Here is a 17,897-nt window from a genome sequence, read left to right as displayed (position 1 = left end):
TAACAAATGGTACTCAATTAGGTGGGACTTCGTAATTGAGTAATTGTTTCAAATTTGTTTCATTTAATGTGAACAAAACCAAATGTTAACAATTATAACCCGTTGACTAGGGTCATAAGATCAACTATTATAACCCGTTGATTAGGGTTATAAGATCAACTATTATAACCTGTTGACTAGGGTCATATAATATCAACTATTATAATTCGTTGATTAAAGCTGAAAATGTCAACAATTATAACTTGTTGATTAAGGTCATATAATTCAGAGTCAAACACTTTATTTCATTAATTCAAACTTACAAAACAAAACATCATATCTCCTCAATTTTTCATTTTTCATAAACAAAGGAAATTCTCAAATATACTTTCATACAAAACACATATTTGATCCATGCGTAAAGATAAAAATAATATTTTTATACATTTCAAAATATAATATAAAAAAATTATTTTCTTTTATAAAAATCTGCATTAATTTCCCTTTTCTTTAAGAAGCACTCAAAATCTTAAAGTATTTAACTCTGAAGAATTTCTCACCTAACATAATACCATACATAATATTGATTATTGATTATTTATCTAAATATATAAATTTGACAATCCTAAAAATATTTTATTTAGTATTAAGGATCCTAATTAATTTATCATGTTAATATTATTATCATCCAATATTATTTTCAACTTCCTAAACAATAATTTATTTCTCTTTTCTAACTTATCTAAATTAAATATTTTAAAAATATTTATTTGTATTAAACTATTATTACTATTATTTAAATCTCCTACTGAAGCTTAACAAATACGCCATGCATTTTTTTTTTTTATTCCAACAACCCTATACCAACTCCATTCACTATTATTATTTCTTTTATTATTATTATTATTATTATTATTATTATTATTAATTTCAATACCCAACAACACCTTAACATATTTCTCTTCCAAGCCATCAATGTCATTTTCTTCCTCATTGTTTACCAAAATACTGTTTACTTCCTTTCCTAGGTCAACGTGCAGGCCACTTTGTTTTTTTTTTTTTTTGTTTTAACATCCCAAATCCTTCCTACCTACTAGCATCTTTCATCATTCTTTTTTTTCTCCTCTCTAAAGTCAAAACTTTTAACTTTTATACTCACAAAATTTATGTAATTTTCACATTCGAAACTATATAATTTTTATTTTATTTTTATATAGATCTATTCATTTAAGTAATCAAAATTTGTCGATCTCCATTAATAGGTAAAATGCAGAAGCACTCAATAGATAGCAAGAAAACAAGGCATACATGTAACACCCCAAAATTTACTCTATGAAACAAATAGTAAATTATAAAGTAATTAATCAAACTCATTAAAAAAAAAAAGAGTTCTTTTACAGTTAATAATCCTAGGTATAATTTAAATTTTTCTCTTGTTTTCTCTTTCAAACTATTAACCAAAATTATAAATTTGGAGATTATATGACTAAAGGTTTAGAGATTCAAAATTTGAAGTTCAGATTTTTCCAATTGAAGTATAGACTCTCAAGATTATTTCTCCAAGATTTTTGAGTGTTTCTTTAAGATAAGGAAAATTGATTACTACTCAAAATTCACACATTTTAGATAATAATTTTCATGAGTTTCACATCTTTTGAGTAGTAATTATGACTAAAACACTCAATTAACATGTTTTTGCCCTTACAAGAGTTAGTAACAAGTTTTATAAAGTTTTGGTGTCATTTCAAGTTATGATTTTGATAAATTGATGACAAAAGAGATGAATCAAATTGAAGAAAACAAATAAAGTTGATGAAGATTTGAACGCATAATGAAAGAAGTAATGTAATTGGTTTAGATTGGGATTTGGAGTTGATTTGGAGGTAGTTGAGGTGGATTCAAAGGAAAGAAATGGCAAAAAGGAGTTGAAAAACTATGTTTTTCCATTTTGCATGAACATGCAGAAAATTCGCACAGTCGTGCGAAATGGACCAAAAATGAATTTGGTTGCAGCTCAAAGGGAAAATTGAAAATTGATTTCACATGACCATGCCAAAATTTCGCACAGTCATGTGAAATGCTCCAGGAAGGCAAAATTAGGGTTGATGCATTTTCCACTTCGCACAATCGTGCGAAATTGTTGGAGCTCATGCGAAATTGCATTTTTTCTAGATTTCTTGGTGAAGAAGCCTCCGAAAGACCTCTTAGGTGATGCCAAACGTCCACTCAACCTTGACCTATAAATAGAAACTTGATTTACTTATTTGAGGACTTTTATACATTTTTTAATTATAGAACTTTCCAGATTTTCTCTCTATATAGAATTCTCTACTTTCCTTCATTTCTCTCATTTTCTTGCTAACCAAACATGCCTTGTGAGACCAAATCTCTAAGCATGAGTGACTACATCTCGTTTTTCTCGGAGGAAGGAGGATCTAGAGGCAATATCTATGGTGAATTAAAGAAATGATCTTGACTTGCAAGGGTAATTTGATCAAATTGATTGATTAATTGAAATTTCAAGATTTTTCTCTTCAAATTGTCTTGGATGATTACTACAATGCAAATTAGGTAGATTCATCAAATTCTTAATGCTAGATTTGATGAGACTAAATAGTTGCATTGTGTGAATCATTGAAAGATAATTTAAGATGAATTAAATATATGATTTGAATAGATCTCTTAAATTAAATAACATAATTTGAAGAGAAATTAGATCTAAACCTAAAGCTAAATCAAAAATCGATTTAGATGAAAATTTAGGTTTTCAATCTAACTTGATGAAAATTAGATTTCAACATCTATTCACCATGAAAATTGTTTTCTAGAAAATCCTAACTCCAAGAATTTCATTTTCTATTAATTTTCTTTTATTTTACATTTTATTTTTCTTCTCAATTTTAAACCATTGTTAAATTGATTTTTCACCATAAATTTTCAAATCAATTTCACTTGATCACAATCATTTCTTATCCTTTCATTCAAGCCTTAATTATCGAGAATAATCCATCCTAGTGGACAACACCTAAAAACCACTATACTATAGTAGTTTGTACTAAAACCACTTTTTGATCAGGTACAAGCTACTCTAGAATAGTGAATTATGTTATAAATTTTGTTTTGATCTAATAAACGATGAAAAATCAAGCGATAAAAAATTATTACACATTTTGTAAAATGTAATAATTTTCTTTTAATATTTTAAAATGTACAAAAATAATATTTTTATTTATGCACATGGATCAAATATATGTTTTATATGAAAAATATGTTTGAACATTTTCTTTGTTTATGAAAAATGATATTTTTCCAAAAATATAATGTTTATTTTATAAGTTTGAATTAATGGAATATAATGTTTGACTCTGAATTATATAACCATAATAAAGTTATAATTGTTCACATTTTCAATGCTAGTAAACAAGTTATAATAATTAACCTTATTGCCCTTGGATTTGAAGTGTTAGTTTTAAAAATTTTAAAAATTCATTTATTTTATTACTCTCAATAAAAATTTGATAAATGGTAATTTTTAATTACAAATAAATATTTGTATTGTTCCTAATTTAAGTATTTGGACTTGAAATATGAAATGACCATCGTGCTTTTAAAGTAGATTTTGAGGTACGATGATACCTGCATCAATGAGAGAAGGCTGAGAAATAAGTCTGGACGCCAGTAAAGAAAAGGACCAAAGCAGCACCAACCCAAGCTATGATAGTCCAGGGGCTACCGAAGTAGGTGTCCAGGCATTGCGTCATCCACCTTTTTAGTCTGCTGTTACGGTGACTTTTAAGGTGCTTCCGAATTTTGACTACCACATTAATGTAAGTACGAGGGTTTGATTCCAAATTGGCGGACACAGTGTTGAAAAATTCAGCCGCTTCTTCATGAGTGCCTAGATAGTTTTGGAGCACCCCGGCGGACTGCAGCTCCTTAATGTCATCAGCATGATCAATGAGGGAGTCAAGAAAGCGAAGGTAAGGGATGAAGTCATGATGTTCGACGCCTAATGTCATTTCATACGCTATCAAGTTCAAGAACAATGTCTTGGTTGACTTATCAATGGTGATGGGAGGAAGTCTGAGGGATGCAGTGACGCAATTGGAAGTGAAAGAAATGTCCCTCAAGTAACGTGTAGGACTAGGCTTGATGCGGATTCCAGTGGCCATCAGCTCCTTCACATTTCTAAATGATGCCATAGCTTGCTCCTTCACATCTTCAATTGATCCAATACCGCCAATTTTATCCCCCTTGGGTCCTACGAAATTTTGTAAGTACATATCGAGAAGATGACAATACCTCGACTCTTCATTATGGTTTATCCCCGCCTCTCCATCAGGGTTTGGCCCCCGTTGCCAGCTCATACTTTTGGGCATGCAAGGGTTACTACTTTGCCCGGTCGCAAAGAACGGCCCGCAGCAAAATTTCTTCATTTTTGGCAGGAATGGGTAGGCCTCCTCCTCCTCCTCCTCCTCCATCATGCCGAAGAAATCCAGGCATAGTAATTTCCAACAACTAGTGTAAAATTTTGGCAACATACTCCTCAGCTCAAGCAGCACTGGATAGGGAAGTTGGTTCTCCAGCAGCAGCGCGTCCCGACGCAGACGGCTTACATCCTCAATTCTGATATGAAAAGTTTCTTCTTCAAGGTCATCCACACCGCAAGCAATAATCATGTACGACAGTAAAGCACACCCGTCCACCAGCATCATCACACTGAATTCTTGATCCGAATAATCCTTCATACCCTCCCAATCATAAAAATCCCTCAGATCCTTAACTTTACTGCTAATTTTGTTGTATGATTCATCGACTACCATCTCTATTGGCTGGACTGAGGGCTGGTCTACTGGCTGGCCTACTGGCTGGCCTACTCGCTGGCCTACTGGCTGGCCTACTGGCTGGCCTACTCGCTGGTCTACTCGCTGGCCTACTTTCGACTTCAAAAATAATTTGAAGGCATGCACTGCCAAGTTAAGCTTGATCTCTTCGCCACGCACGAGCTTGGACTTGCCACGGTGATAAGGACCCAAAGACATGAAATCTGGCTCCTTGCGGGGGTCGCCAGAAGGTTCGGAACCCTTGGCATCTGATGGCAACAACGCCTTTTGAAACTTGGGACATTTACGCATTACAGCTGCTGATGGAGAATTGAATTGTAGTTGAACAATTTGGGATTTTAATTCAGGCAGTGTTCTAAAAAGCTTACTGTCATCCACTTCCTCCGGCCCCATGAAATGGTCCACCTCAACCTCTACAGCCATTATCATTACGACAATGAGATATCTAATCAGAGTTCTACCACATCTCTGTAAAAACTTCAATCTAATGTTTCATCGTTTTCGCTCCTGTAATTTAGTATGTAATTTACTTCAGGCCTTTTTCAAATTTTAAATGGGATGTGACATTGCTTTCCTATACTAGAATTGTCTTTGGTTTCAGATTTTAGACCATCCATGAGACTTATTCCATATCTAGATTACCTTATAGGTGACATGTATACTTTCTTTTATTTATTTTTATATATAAAACAAGACGCGGACTGATACTGAATAATTTTTGTCTAGGACAAGATTATCCTCACCTTTTAATGAAGACTCAAGATTAAGCTAACCTTATCCTTTCGGCCGATCTTTCCACCACAGATTGAAGGTGGGCTTCCCAGCCTTATTATCGTAGAATCAACTTATCCAAAATGGCAACTGATAGCCCCATTCTTTTCGCATGTGAAGTTAAAAAAAAATCAATCACCGACCATTATAGTAAAATAAATTGTGCGACACTAATAATTTTTAGAATATTTACTTCGCTTTAGCCCAAAACACTTGTTTTCAGTAAATGTAAAAAAGGATCAATAACAAGATACACAATTATGTACACGTAAAAATCATTCTACAGATGTCAAAAAGAAAATGCGAATGAAAAAACTACCAGAAATTACTCAACACAATTCCATTATTAAACAAATGGTATACATATTGACATGATAGATGTTATCGCTCAATCTTACTCTCAATACTTAATCTAATTTTTTGACACATCACCACAAGCACAACCAATGGAGAACCTCAACGCCAAAGAGAATACAATTCTCGCTCACAAATTTAGGAATGAAAAGACGAACTTCTAAAAGTTTGGGAAGTTGAAAAACTAATACCTAGATTTTTTTTCAAAGTTTATATTCAAGAGTAAAAGATTGGGAATGAAATATAAAATTTCTTAAAAAGAAAAAACTCTTAAAAATAGTTCCTCGTCATCTATCACTACGCACCCAATGGACAACCTCAATACTTTAGAATTACAAAGTTGTTTCACACACTTAATAACGAAAAGGCAAACTTCTTAATGTTTGGGAAGGAGAAAAACTAACTCCCATTTTTTATTCAAAGTTTGCATTAAAGAGTTTTAGGAAGGGAATGGGGGAGAAGGTTGTGGTTTTCAAAATAAAACATGGCTAAAAAGTTTAATTTTGTGGGATATGAAAACAAAGGACTAACCTAAAAAACACAAGGAATAACAAGAAAACTTGTCGGTGATGGATACAAGCATGAGAAGCATTGTCCTTTAAATAAATCCCACATCTTTGAAGACAAACTGATTACACTAAGGTATCACTAGTACGTTTACCTCCTAGATTTTATAGCCAACAAATCTCACCTTGGATGCACTATGTTGAAAGGAGATGTATAGTTCATGCTTTGAAATATTACTTTCGATATGTAATGCTCTCTAAAAAACTTTTTAAAAATTAGCTTTTTGAATGGGAAAGGGTGTGGTGTTTTTATAAGCCACTAACACAGTCCCAACAAGACTCTACCTGTAAGGAAAACTGGACTCTACGTGTAATGCATAACAAGAAAACCTATATGAGTAAGAAACACTATCATTGAAATAAATTCATCCTCCTCGAAGACGAACTCGGTGCGCTAGGGTATCAATGGTTTACCTCCAAGATTCAATAGCCAATATGTCTTGTTGTGGGTGTATTCTATAAACAAGAATAAAAAAGCTTATGATGAGCATCTATTTGAGTGGATCATTTCCAAGACCTAATGCAAGTTTTTTTATGTAATGGAAACCACCTCACAATCTAAACTTTTACGGTTAAGGAAGGAAATGTTCTTGGTGGATGCAGGACCCAAGACCTCCAGAATTTGTATGCAAGATTAGCCTACAGGAGTGCCAATCAACCAAGCCACGAGATTTGAGAATAAGGTGGAACCCATAGATCTAATGGCCGATGAATCACTTTTCAAAGAGTGAGCCGCCGCCAAGTTTAATGATTTGATGGAATCTACAGATGTAGTGGCCAATTAATCGCTTTTTCTTCACCCACACAATCTTGGATGGAATTGAACCAATACAATGGTCAAAGGCTTTATTATTGAGAAAGTAAAAGGATGCTAGTCAGTAGCCATAACAGGTTTTATTACTTTTCTTCCATTCCATCCTTATAAAAGGAAATGGATCTTAAAAGATCGATTCTCCATTGAGAGCATTAACCCCAAAAGGACGAATATTATGGTGTTCTAACAACGATAGAGTTTACAGTGGAACTAAGCTCTTACGAGGCAAGAGGTTCATTATTTGCTTGATTGGCTACGTGGAGACTAAAAGTTTCAATTTGAGTTTCCCTGAAGGAAGAAGTCTCCTAGGGGATAGGGTCCATCCTGCCAACAAGCTTCGCTTTCTCCGAGTTAGGGAATGAGGCGTCCATCCCCAACTGCCTCAAGGTCTTTGGAGATGGGTAGTTCAGTGTATCCATTGAAGGGGTCTATTGTAGATTTGGTTAAGAAAGAGCAGGGTTTGGTGAATGAAGCAGTCTGGATTCAGATTGAGGAGAAGGAGGTTTAGCCCGGTCAGAGAATTTGAGTACCGGTCTAGCAAGGAGATGGGTAGATTTTCTAGACCCAACTCCAGATTTTCTTGCATTGAGCTGTTGTGTGGGTCATGATTGGTCTCTGAGAGGAGGGTAAGGATTACCTTGCTAAGGGGTGCCCTTCTATTGTTCGAGTTTGAAGATGGCTTTGATGGAGAGATTGTGTTGTCAAGGGGTGTAAAAAGGCTTAAAGAAACGGTTTTGCATTTGGATAGGTCGAAACCCGGAGGTAGAGTGTTGTCGAAGAGGTGCGCACGCCACGGAAGCGTGGGTGAGTGTGGTGGGGCTCCAAGCCTCCAACTGCACTTGTGGAGTCGGAAGGTGTTAAAAAAGATCGAGGATACTTGCGAGGCTTTAGTGAGATTGGATGGGAGAAGGATGCCTGGGATGTTGAAGGTGGTGGTTGGCCTCTCTTGCTTCTCCATCAGTTGCGTTGGGAAGTACAACCATTCATTTCTACTGAGGTTTCGAGTTGTGGATTTTCTGGTCTAGAGGTTATGGGTGAAGATACAGGAGAGATGGGCTGTTGAGAGAGTGAGGGTGCTGCTTCACCTGCTGCAGTTGAAGAAATGGCGCTTATGGACGTAGCGGGAGGACATCTTGGTACTTTTTATTTCTCTGTTCCTATCTTGGAGACACGAGCAACTTCTTCTCCATTTTATGGGATTGGTCTTGGTTCCGAGGGATGTGACGTGGCTTTTTCTGTTGATTCTTTGGGAAAGGATTGCAGTCCCCTAAAAATGGTTTCGGAGAAGGGCTCTTCCTTGGAGTTTGAAGAGGCTAGAGTGATCCCGATTGAAATTGTAGAACGTGAACGTGTGAATGCACAGGGGTGATGTCCAGGCTTGGTTTCAAGGGTAAAGGTGTCTATAGCAGATCCGTCCTCAGGCAACCCAAAAGCTTTCAGCGACTCGTTCAGCTCGCCGACAGTGGGCTTCAGTGCTGACATCTTGGCGCACCTAAAAAAATTGGGGGCTCGGAAAGAGTTAAGGGGACGAGAGGACGAGAAGAGAAAGAAACTGAGGTGTTTTGTGCAAGCGTTTACAACGTAAATGATGAGGGAGAGTGGGAAATCACAGCAGTGGATAGAAGATGCTTATTTTGTTTTCTCTAGATCTTTTATGCTTTAGGCTTAGTTCTGGGGCAGGTTGTATTTGCCATTTCCCCTTGGTTGACCGGAAGGTGCTTTTTGTATACTCCGTGTGCATTTTGACGGCCCTCTTAATTTTAATCACTCTTTTCACCTATGAAACGAAAATCTAAAATTTTCCAAAAAGAAGAAACTCTTAAAAAACGTGAAAAAAGATCCATTTCAGAATTCTATAGAATTCTGCCTTGAGCATTGGGGGTAATGCTTGAACGTCGGCTCACGAGTAGTTTAAAATCAATTATACCAGCCCTTTTGCATAAAGCCTAACATCCATTTCATGTTATAATAGATCCTAATTAATGTTTCTTGGACAAAGTAATACTTATCTCTAAACCTACAAGAACATGACAAAATTATCAACTTAAATTAGATAACTGATTTAGGTTGATTTGTATTGTACAGAACTATAATGAATTTAATCATAGTGTTTAGTAGTTTCGCAAATCATTTTATTTGATTTTCATAAATATAGGTTACATGGTTAGGTGTATCAAAGAGAAGCCTCAATTCATACCTTGTCCACTGCTTGCGCCACTAATTTGATCCATGTCGTGTATCCTATCAATTGCAACGCCTGGAGTGAGAGTTGGGTGTGTCAATACTGAAATACGAAAAACAAAGCTTTAAAAAATGTTTCAAACTTATTAGGTTGGCTGGGAGATGGAAAGGGCTTGAGAGTGAAATAAACCAACCACTCAATCAAATAGGGGTAAAAAGGGAATAAGTATTTTTCATTTAACATAAAAAAGGCACAAAAATCATTTTAATCTTCTGTGTAACTTTTATCCGGATCCTTAAAAGATGGACTTTTCACAATAGTACGATAATTTAAAAAAATTATTCTTAAATTATTGTAGTAGAAGAAGTTATTCCAAATGTATGGTAGTTTTTGCCACGTAGGAGAGAGGTGAACCGATAAATTTTTTTTTTAACCAAAATCGTCTTTTGAAAAGATGATTTTATTTCCATTTAAAAAAAAATTTCAAAAAGGGAAATTATCTCTTGTAGAGACGATTTTCCCATTTAAAAAAAATAAAAATTCAAAAGAGAAACCGTCTCTTCAAAAGATGATTTCCCTTTGAATTTTTTTTAAAAAATTAATATTATAAAAAATATTTTTTTTTTTTAAAATCCCAAATTAAAAGAAAAAATTAATATTACAAAAAAATTGGAAACTAATTTTAAAAAAAAATTCAAAGGGAAATTGTCTCTTAAAGAGACGATTTCCCTTTAATTTTTTTTTAAATTAATATTATAAAAAATAAATTTTTTTTAAAATAAATTTTTTTTAAAAAAGTCCCAAATTAACAGAAAAAATTAATATTACAAAAAAATTGGAAACTAATTTAAAAAAAAAATAAATTAATATTATAAAAAATAATTTTAAAAAAATCCCAAATTAAAAGAAAAGTTTAATATTACAAAAAAATTGGAAACTAATTTTTTTAAAAAAATTCCAAAGGAAAATCGTATCTTGAAGAGATGATTTTCTTTAATTTTTTTTTTTAAATTAATATTATAAAAAATAATTTTTAAATTAATATTATACAAAATAATTTTTTTTTTAAAAATCCCAAATTAAAAGAAAAAAAATGGAAACTAATTAAAATAAATAAATTAATATTATAAAAATAATTTTTAAAAAATCCCAAATTAAAAGAAAAAATTAATATTACAAAAAATTTGGAAACTAATTTAAAAAAAATTCAAAGGGAAATTGTCTCTTTTTTTTTTAAATTAATATTATAAGAAATAATTTTTTTTTTTAAATCCCAAATTAAAAGAAAAAATTAATATTACAAAAAACTTGGACACTAATTTAAAAAAAAATTCAAAAGGAAATCGTCTCTTGGAGACACGATTTCCCTTAATTTTTTTAAAAAAATTAATATTATAAAAAAAAAATTTTTAAAAATTCCCAAATTAAAAGAAAAGAAATTGGAAACTAATTTTAAAAAATTAAATTAATATTATAAAAAATAATTTTTTTAAAAAAAATCCCAAATTAAAAGAAAAAATTAATATTACAAAAAATTGGAAACTAATTTTAAAAAAAATTCAAAAGGAAATCGTCTCTTGAAGATACGATTTCCCTTAAATTTTTTTTAAAAAAATTAATATTATAAAAAATAATTTTTTTTAAAAAAAATCCCAAATTAAAAGAAAAAAATTGGAAACTAATTTTAAAAAATTAAATTAATATTATAAAAAATAATTTTAAAAAAATCTCAAATTAAAAGAAAAAATTAATATTACAAAAAAATTGGAAACTAAAAAAAAATTCAAAGGGAAATCGTCTCTTGAAGAGACAATTTCCCTTAATTTTTTTTAATTAATATTATAAAAAATAATTTAAAAAAAAAACAAAAATCCCAAATTAAAAGAAAAAAATTGGAAACTAATTTTTAAAAAAATAATAAATTAATATTATAAAAAATAATTTTTAAAAAATCTCAAATTAAAATAAAAAAAATTAATATTACAAAAAAATTGGAAACTAATTTTTAAAAAAAATTCAAAGGGAAATGAAGAGATGATTTCCCTTAAAAAATTTTTTTTTAATTAATATTATAAAAAATAATTTTTTTAAAAAAAAATCCCAACTTAAAAGAAAAAAATTGGAAACTAATTTTTAAAAAAATTTAAATTAATATTATAAAAAATAAATTTTTTTTAAAAAAAATCCCAAATTAAAAGAAAAAATTAATATTACAAAAAAATTGGAAACTAAATAGACGATTTCCCTTTGAATTTTTTTTTTAAATGGAAATAAAATCGTCTTTTCAAAAAACGATTTTGGTTAAAAAAAAAGTTTTATCCGTTCACCTCTCTCCTACATGACAAAAATTACCATATATTTGGAGTTACTTTTTCTGCTACAATAATTTAAGAATAATTTTTTTAAATTACCGTACTATTATGAAAAGTCCCTTAAAAGATGGGGTTAATTTCATTGACACCATTAACATTTGGTTTAAATATATTTTATCAATTTAAATTGTCTATTAGCATCCCTTCTAATTATGGAATAGGAAATTTATTTTTTTCAGAGATTTCTGGTAAAAATATCTTAAACGAAAATGCAGTATTTATATATAAAATGTGTGGATAAGGTTCTCATTGAACAAATTCAAAACGTATGATGATATAGCATATTTACATTAAATATGAAGTGCTTAAAGAAAATAACCTCTAAAAGATAATACATGATCGACAAAAGATATCTGTAGACCCTCGTTTTGGTCTATAAGTCTTTAGGATATTTGAGGGCTTACTTTCACCACTTTGAGGAGCTTTTGGCAGCTGGTATGAGAGGGTGGCATGAGAGGAGTGATCTTAGAGGTAAGAAATCAGGGATTGACACGTTGCATGGGGATATTCTGGCAGTAGTGAGGCACGTATTTTTTCTGTTAGAGAAGGTAGGTGCTGATTGGTGCAGAGGAACCTTTGGCAGGAGGTGGTGCTTTTTAGAGGGCTGCCTGGAGATATTGTCGGAGATCCTTTGCTTGGGCAGGGTGCTGGTTACTGGCAGAGAGAGCAAAAAAAAAAGGAGAAAAACGAAGGAAAAAATGAGAGGAGAGGGAGTAGAGAGCTAGAGGGAGAGGAAGAGATTTTTCTGGAGGGGATTCCTTGAGCTTAGGCTGCTACGGAAAGGAGTTTTGGTGCCAAGGACGGGAGCATACTGGTTTTGTGGGTGAGTTTGAAAGGAAAACAGTGAAGAGAAGAAGAAGGTCTGTTGATTCATTAATTTGGTTGATTTCGGAGGAGGATTTAGGGCATTTGAAACAAAGCAACCCAAAGCCAAGCTAGTCTTGCTAGTATGGAGGCAACCTACAGGTATGAACATCAGACATTTCATCCTCCATCACTTTCTTATCATCTTGATTATTGAATGTTGATCGCCGTTCAGTCATTTCTGTTGATTCATGAACGTTGATTGCTGATTGATGTTCGAGGAGCCTAGTTTTAACTCGTATTTAAACTCCTCTTGATGTTTTAGCTCTAGTTACAAGCATTAGTTTATTGATTTGGTGTGGATTGCTTGTTTTCGTTGAACTTAGTCCTCTGTATACATGCTCTGTTCTTGAGTTTTTCCTTGTTTCATTGATCCCACCTGTTAAGAGCCCATGGATGTTACCTGAAATAGGGCCCTGTACAGTCATGCGTTTCATGTCCTCCTATTTGCTCAATCCTCGGTGTTCACTATGATTGTTGTCATTGGCTGTTTATTTCCTATATTTGCGTCGTGGTTGGTCGATTGATTTGGGGGTTAGAAAAAAATGTATGAAGCTATGCTTGTGGTAATTGCTGCTGCTGTGGAGAAATCAAGCAGATGGGCCTTTGGATGCTGGGGAGGAAATAGAAATCACTACACTGAAATCACGTTTCGAAGTCATTCAGTATTTCTTTGAGGGGTTGCAGTCAGCTTCAAGGTACTCTGTTTAAGGAAGTCTGATCATCGAATCTGGATGGATTAGAGAGAGGTCTGAGTGTCCACTAGATGCAACAGAGCTAAATCGGAGCATGAGAAGATGAATCTCAGGCATTGGGGGGTCTCCCTTTGGTTGGTTCATCCTTGCATAATAGCACTGAAACCTAGAGGTTCTCTGCTGGAAGTGGCTACGTATTGAATGAGCAGTCTCAGGCTGTAGTTAACTCTCACATAAGTTCATCATTTGGGAACTCATCCAATTCTATTCCTGGAATGGGACGTTCTAATCTTGGTCTGATTTTTTTGAGGACGTGAATGACACAATTTTGAACAGTGCAACAAATTCTGGGCCGAGTGTTGGGGCGAGTTCGTTGGCTACAGATGCCAACTCGGCACTTTCAAGAGGTCCTCACTTGTAGAGAAGTGGATAAAACACCTTCAGAACATGCAAGCCTTGTAGGCCTGAATGATGTGGCTGATGAGTTCTTTGATGTTCCAGAACCATTAGATTCTGACCTGGTTGAAAATGGTTGACTTTCTGATTTTGGTTCAGAAATGTACTCTCAGGACATTCGGTATCCTACGTTATCTACTGCTGCTGGTTTTGTAACTCAAAGAAATCGCATGATCTTGCAATTCAGAAAAGAGGTTATATGGACTTAGAAAGAGAGAAATGGTGAGGAGGCATTCCATTCATCTTGCTGCAATCCCAGGGCAAAGATAATGCCAATTGATGAACGGTGCTGCCATAATTGTTCAAAAATTGAAATCTAAAGTATTCATTGGAGGCTCTACCTTCCTAAAGTCGCGTTGCATCAACTTGAAGAATTCAAGATCGCAGACACTGATTAATCAGAGCTTAAATTGGCAGCATCAGCTTTGCAAAAAATCCGAAAGTTGACCCTGACATAAGGACCCTATTTTGCAGATCATGCTTGTGGGCAGCCAAATGGCGCAAGGGCCCCATCTCCTCAACCTGAAACTGATGCCATATTCCCTAAACAGCCCTTCACTTGACCCGGTTTTAGTTCCTTTGCATCATAGACCTCCACGTATACATTCTCCATGCATGGTAATCTAATATCACCAGAACCCCATTCCTACCTTCATGCTTTATCAAATCCATGCCCATTTCCACTTATACGCATCCATCATCCATTTTCCTTTACCACTCTCCATTACTCTTAATGGTCCTCACCATACCCGTCACCATGTATTTATATCCACCTCCCTATTCAGCATCAACCCCGTCACCACCACCCGTCTCCACTATTGGCGGAGGCAAACTTTTTGTTTCCACAGGCACTCATATTGAAAGGAAACTCCCCAGATTTGAAAGATACGCTGCTGGTAGACTTTGATCCACTGAGGTACTTCATTGGGGATTTAGAGGAAGAGTTTCCAAACGCTTTTAAGTTGTGGTACGATTCTCTAGGAGATGATGCCATTGGCATGATGTGGGATGGATCATCTTCAAAGAAACGAGGATGAAGTGAAGAGAATGAGGAGGAAAAAGATCCAGTCAATGCGCTTGGTGCTTATGGTTCTCCGGCTGCTTTCTAAGGGTTGGGTGCGTACCAGAGCTCCCAATTGGGTCAGTCTCCTGCATCAGCTGCTGCTGTAGGAGCTGGGAGGCCTCATCCTGGTGTTGGATCAGTAGGGACCTTGCCGTCATACTTTGGGCGCTAGGTATGGCATATGATTGAGTGCTTAATGTTTATGTACTCTCGTTGATGATATTGGATGTGTGGCATGAAATGCTTGTGCTTGAGGAAACTGTGCACTTGTTTCTTTCACATGGAGCATATGCATTAGTGATGAATAATGATTGTCAAACTGCACTTGATGTTGCTAAAGCAAAAGGGCACAACAGAGTGGTCCGTGTGATTGAGAGCCATATTTGCTTGTTCTCCAGTTGGCTGCGTGGGTTCTATGGGCCAGGCTTTCTGATGCCCAACCACGTACTACTATTACACTGTGGAAAGCCCATATGGGTGAAGCGAAGTTTGAAGATCCTGATCCAGCAATGATAATTCTTGATAACTCCACCAAGACCCAGATTAAACTTGCACATGAGAAAAGAAACGACAGAATGAGCACCCTTCCAGAATGGCTTCATCCCTTCAAATCCTCGTTGATGCTAGCAGCGGCGCATCTGACTGTAGGAACGAATTTGGAGAGCCCTTGATTCAGAGCTATACCAGAACTATTGGAATGAAACTTCTAAGTGAGGAAAGACGGGAATGGTTAATGCCAATCATGTTCAATGCAGGGATTGGGCATGATAAGCCAAAGATAGAGGAAGTGGTTACAGATCCCACGTGATAGTCTTTACTTGATTTCTGTTATGACAGCTATCACTACAGCTGTCTTTACTTCTTGTAATAGAGTTTCTTGAACAATATATAAACTCTCTTTCACTCTGGTTTTCTTCTAAGAAGAGAACAGAGTTTTGCCTTCTCAAATTCTAACTTGGTATCAGAGCCTCTCGATCAAAGGTGTGAGTATTCTCCTCTTTTTTCTCAGTTTTCCATCTCTTTCCTTAAGATCCAATCATGGCTTCCGCTTCCACTCAATCCTCTTCATCCTCTGACTCGATTGGATCTGGACAAAGCATTACAATGGCGTCTCATCCTTCTTATCAGATGCTCAATCATACTCTACCTGTGAAACTTGATCGGACTAATTACATTCTGTGGAAATCTCAGATTGATAATGTTGTTTTTGCCAATGGATTTGAAGATTTCATAGACGGATCTTCCATCTGTCCAGATAAAGAACTCAATTCAGGATTGATCAATCCTGCCTTTGTTGCTTGGAGAAGACAAGATCGAACGATCCTCAGCTGGCTCTACTCGTCTCTCACACCAACGATCATGGCACAAATCATTGGTCACAACTCTTCTCACTCTGCTTGGAATGCATTGGAGAAAACCTTCTCATCTTCCTCCAGAGCCAGAATTATGCAGCTAAGGCTCGAGTTACAGTCAACCAAGAAAGGTTCTCTGTCTATGATCGATTATATCATGAAGGTTAAAGGAGCTGCAGATAGTCTAGCAGCAATTGGAGAACCTGTCTCAGAACAAGACCAGGTTATGAATCTCCTTGGCGGACTTGGATCCGACTATAATGCAGTTGTAACTGCTATTAATATTAGAGATGACAAGATCTCTATTGAAGCTGTTCATAGCATGCTTCTTGCGTTTGAACATCGCCTTGAGCAACAAAGCTCGATTGAACAATTCTCTCCTATATCAGCCAATTATGCCTCTTCATCTAATAGCAGAGGTGGTGGAAGGAGATATAATGGCGGTCGATGACAGAATCATACCCCAAACACCAGCAACTATACCTACAGAGGTTGTGGTCGAGGGGGTCGATATGGCCAAAATGGGAGGCACAATTCCAACAGCTCTAAGAAGCCACAATGCCAGTTGTGTGGCAAGTTTGGTCATACTGTTCAGATCTGTTATCACAGATTTGATATCTCCTATCAAAGCTCTAAGAGCAGTAATACTTCTCCCTCAAATGCTGGTAATCCAAACTCTATACCTGCTATGGTTGCCTCTTCTAATAATCTTGCAGATGACACTTGGTATCTTGACTCTGGAGCCAGTCATCATCTGACTCAGAGTGTGGGCAATCTGACCAGTTCTTCACCATACACGGGCACAGATAAGGTGACAATTGGTAATGGTAAGCACCTATCCATTTCCAACACTGGTTCTCATCGTTTACTTTCTGATTCACATTCTTTTCATCTCAAAAAGGTGTTTCATGTCCCCTTTATATCAGCAAACTTGATAAGTGTTGCTAAATTCTGCTCAGATAATAATGCCTTAATTGAGTTTCGGTCTAATAGTTTCTTTGTGAAGGATCTACATACGAAGAAGGTGCTTGCTCAAGGCCAGCTTGAGAATGGACTTTACCGATTCCCAGTTTTGAACAGCAAGAAAGTAGCCTTTGTTGGTGCTACTAATTCTTTTACTTTTTACTCTCATAATTCCAGTATCTTTGATAATAAAGTGAAGTTATGGCATCACAGACTAGGTCATGCTTCTACTGACATTGTAACCCAAATTATGCAGAGTTGTAATGTCTCCTTTGAAAAGAATAAAAATATTGTTTGCTCCTCTTGTCAGTTTGCTAAAAGTCACAGATTACCTACTCATCTTTCACTTTCTTGTGCTTCCAACCCTTTGGAACTTGTTCACACTGACCTTTGGGGACCTGCCCCAATCAAGTCTACCTCTGGTGCTAGATATTTCATCTTGTTTCTAGATGACTACTCACGGTACACCTGGTTCTATCCTCTTCAAACAAAAGACCAAGCCCTTCCTGTTTTTAAGAAGTTCAAACTCCAAGTAGAAAATCAATTTGATGCTAAAATCAAATGCCTACAGTCTGATAATGGTGGTGAGTTCAGATCCTTCAAGACATTTCTTCAGCAAATA

The 17,897-nt window shown here is 35.0% G+C and overlaps 1 protein-coding gene across 1 annotated transcript; it reads right to left on the bottom strand.

The window, feature by feature from the left end:
• Positions 1-3,620: 3,620 nt before the first annotated feature.
• LOC117918119 (UPF0481 protein At3g47200-like) lies at positions 3,621-5,246 on the bottom strand. Its single transcript, XM_034834643.1, has one exon. The coding sequence runs from the start codon at positions 5,244-5,246 to the stop codon at positions 3,621-3,623; it is 1,626 nt and encodes a 541-aa protein (XP_034690534.1).
• Between the last annotated feature and the right edge of the window lie 12,651 nt (positions 5,247-17,897).

This window comes from Vitis riparia, chromosome 7 (assembly GCF_004353265.1).
Source record: "Vitis riparia cultivar Riparia Gloire de Montpellier isolate 1030 chromosome 7, EGFV_Vit.rip_1.0, whole genome shotgun sequence".
In the NCBI taxonomy this organism is placed as follows: Eukaryota; Viridiplantae; Streptophyta; class Magnoliopsida; order Vitales; family Vitaceae; genus Vitis; species Vitis riparia.
Note: the sequence above shows the minus strand (reverse complement) of the source record. Positions and strands in the feature narration are given on the sequence as shown.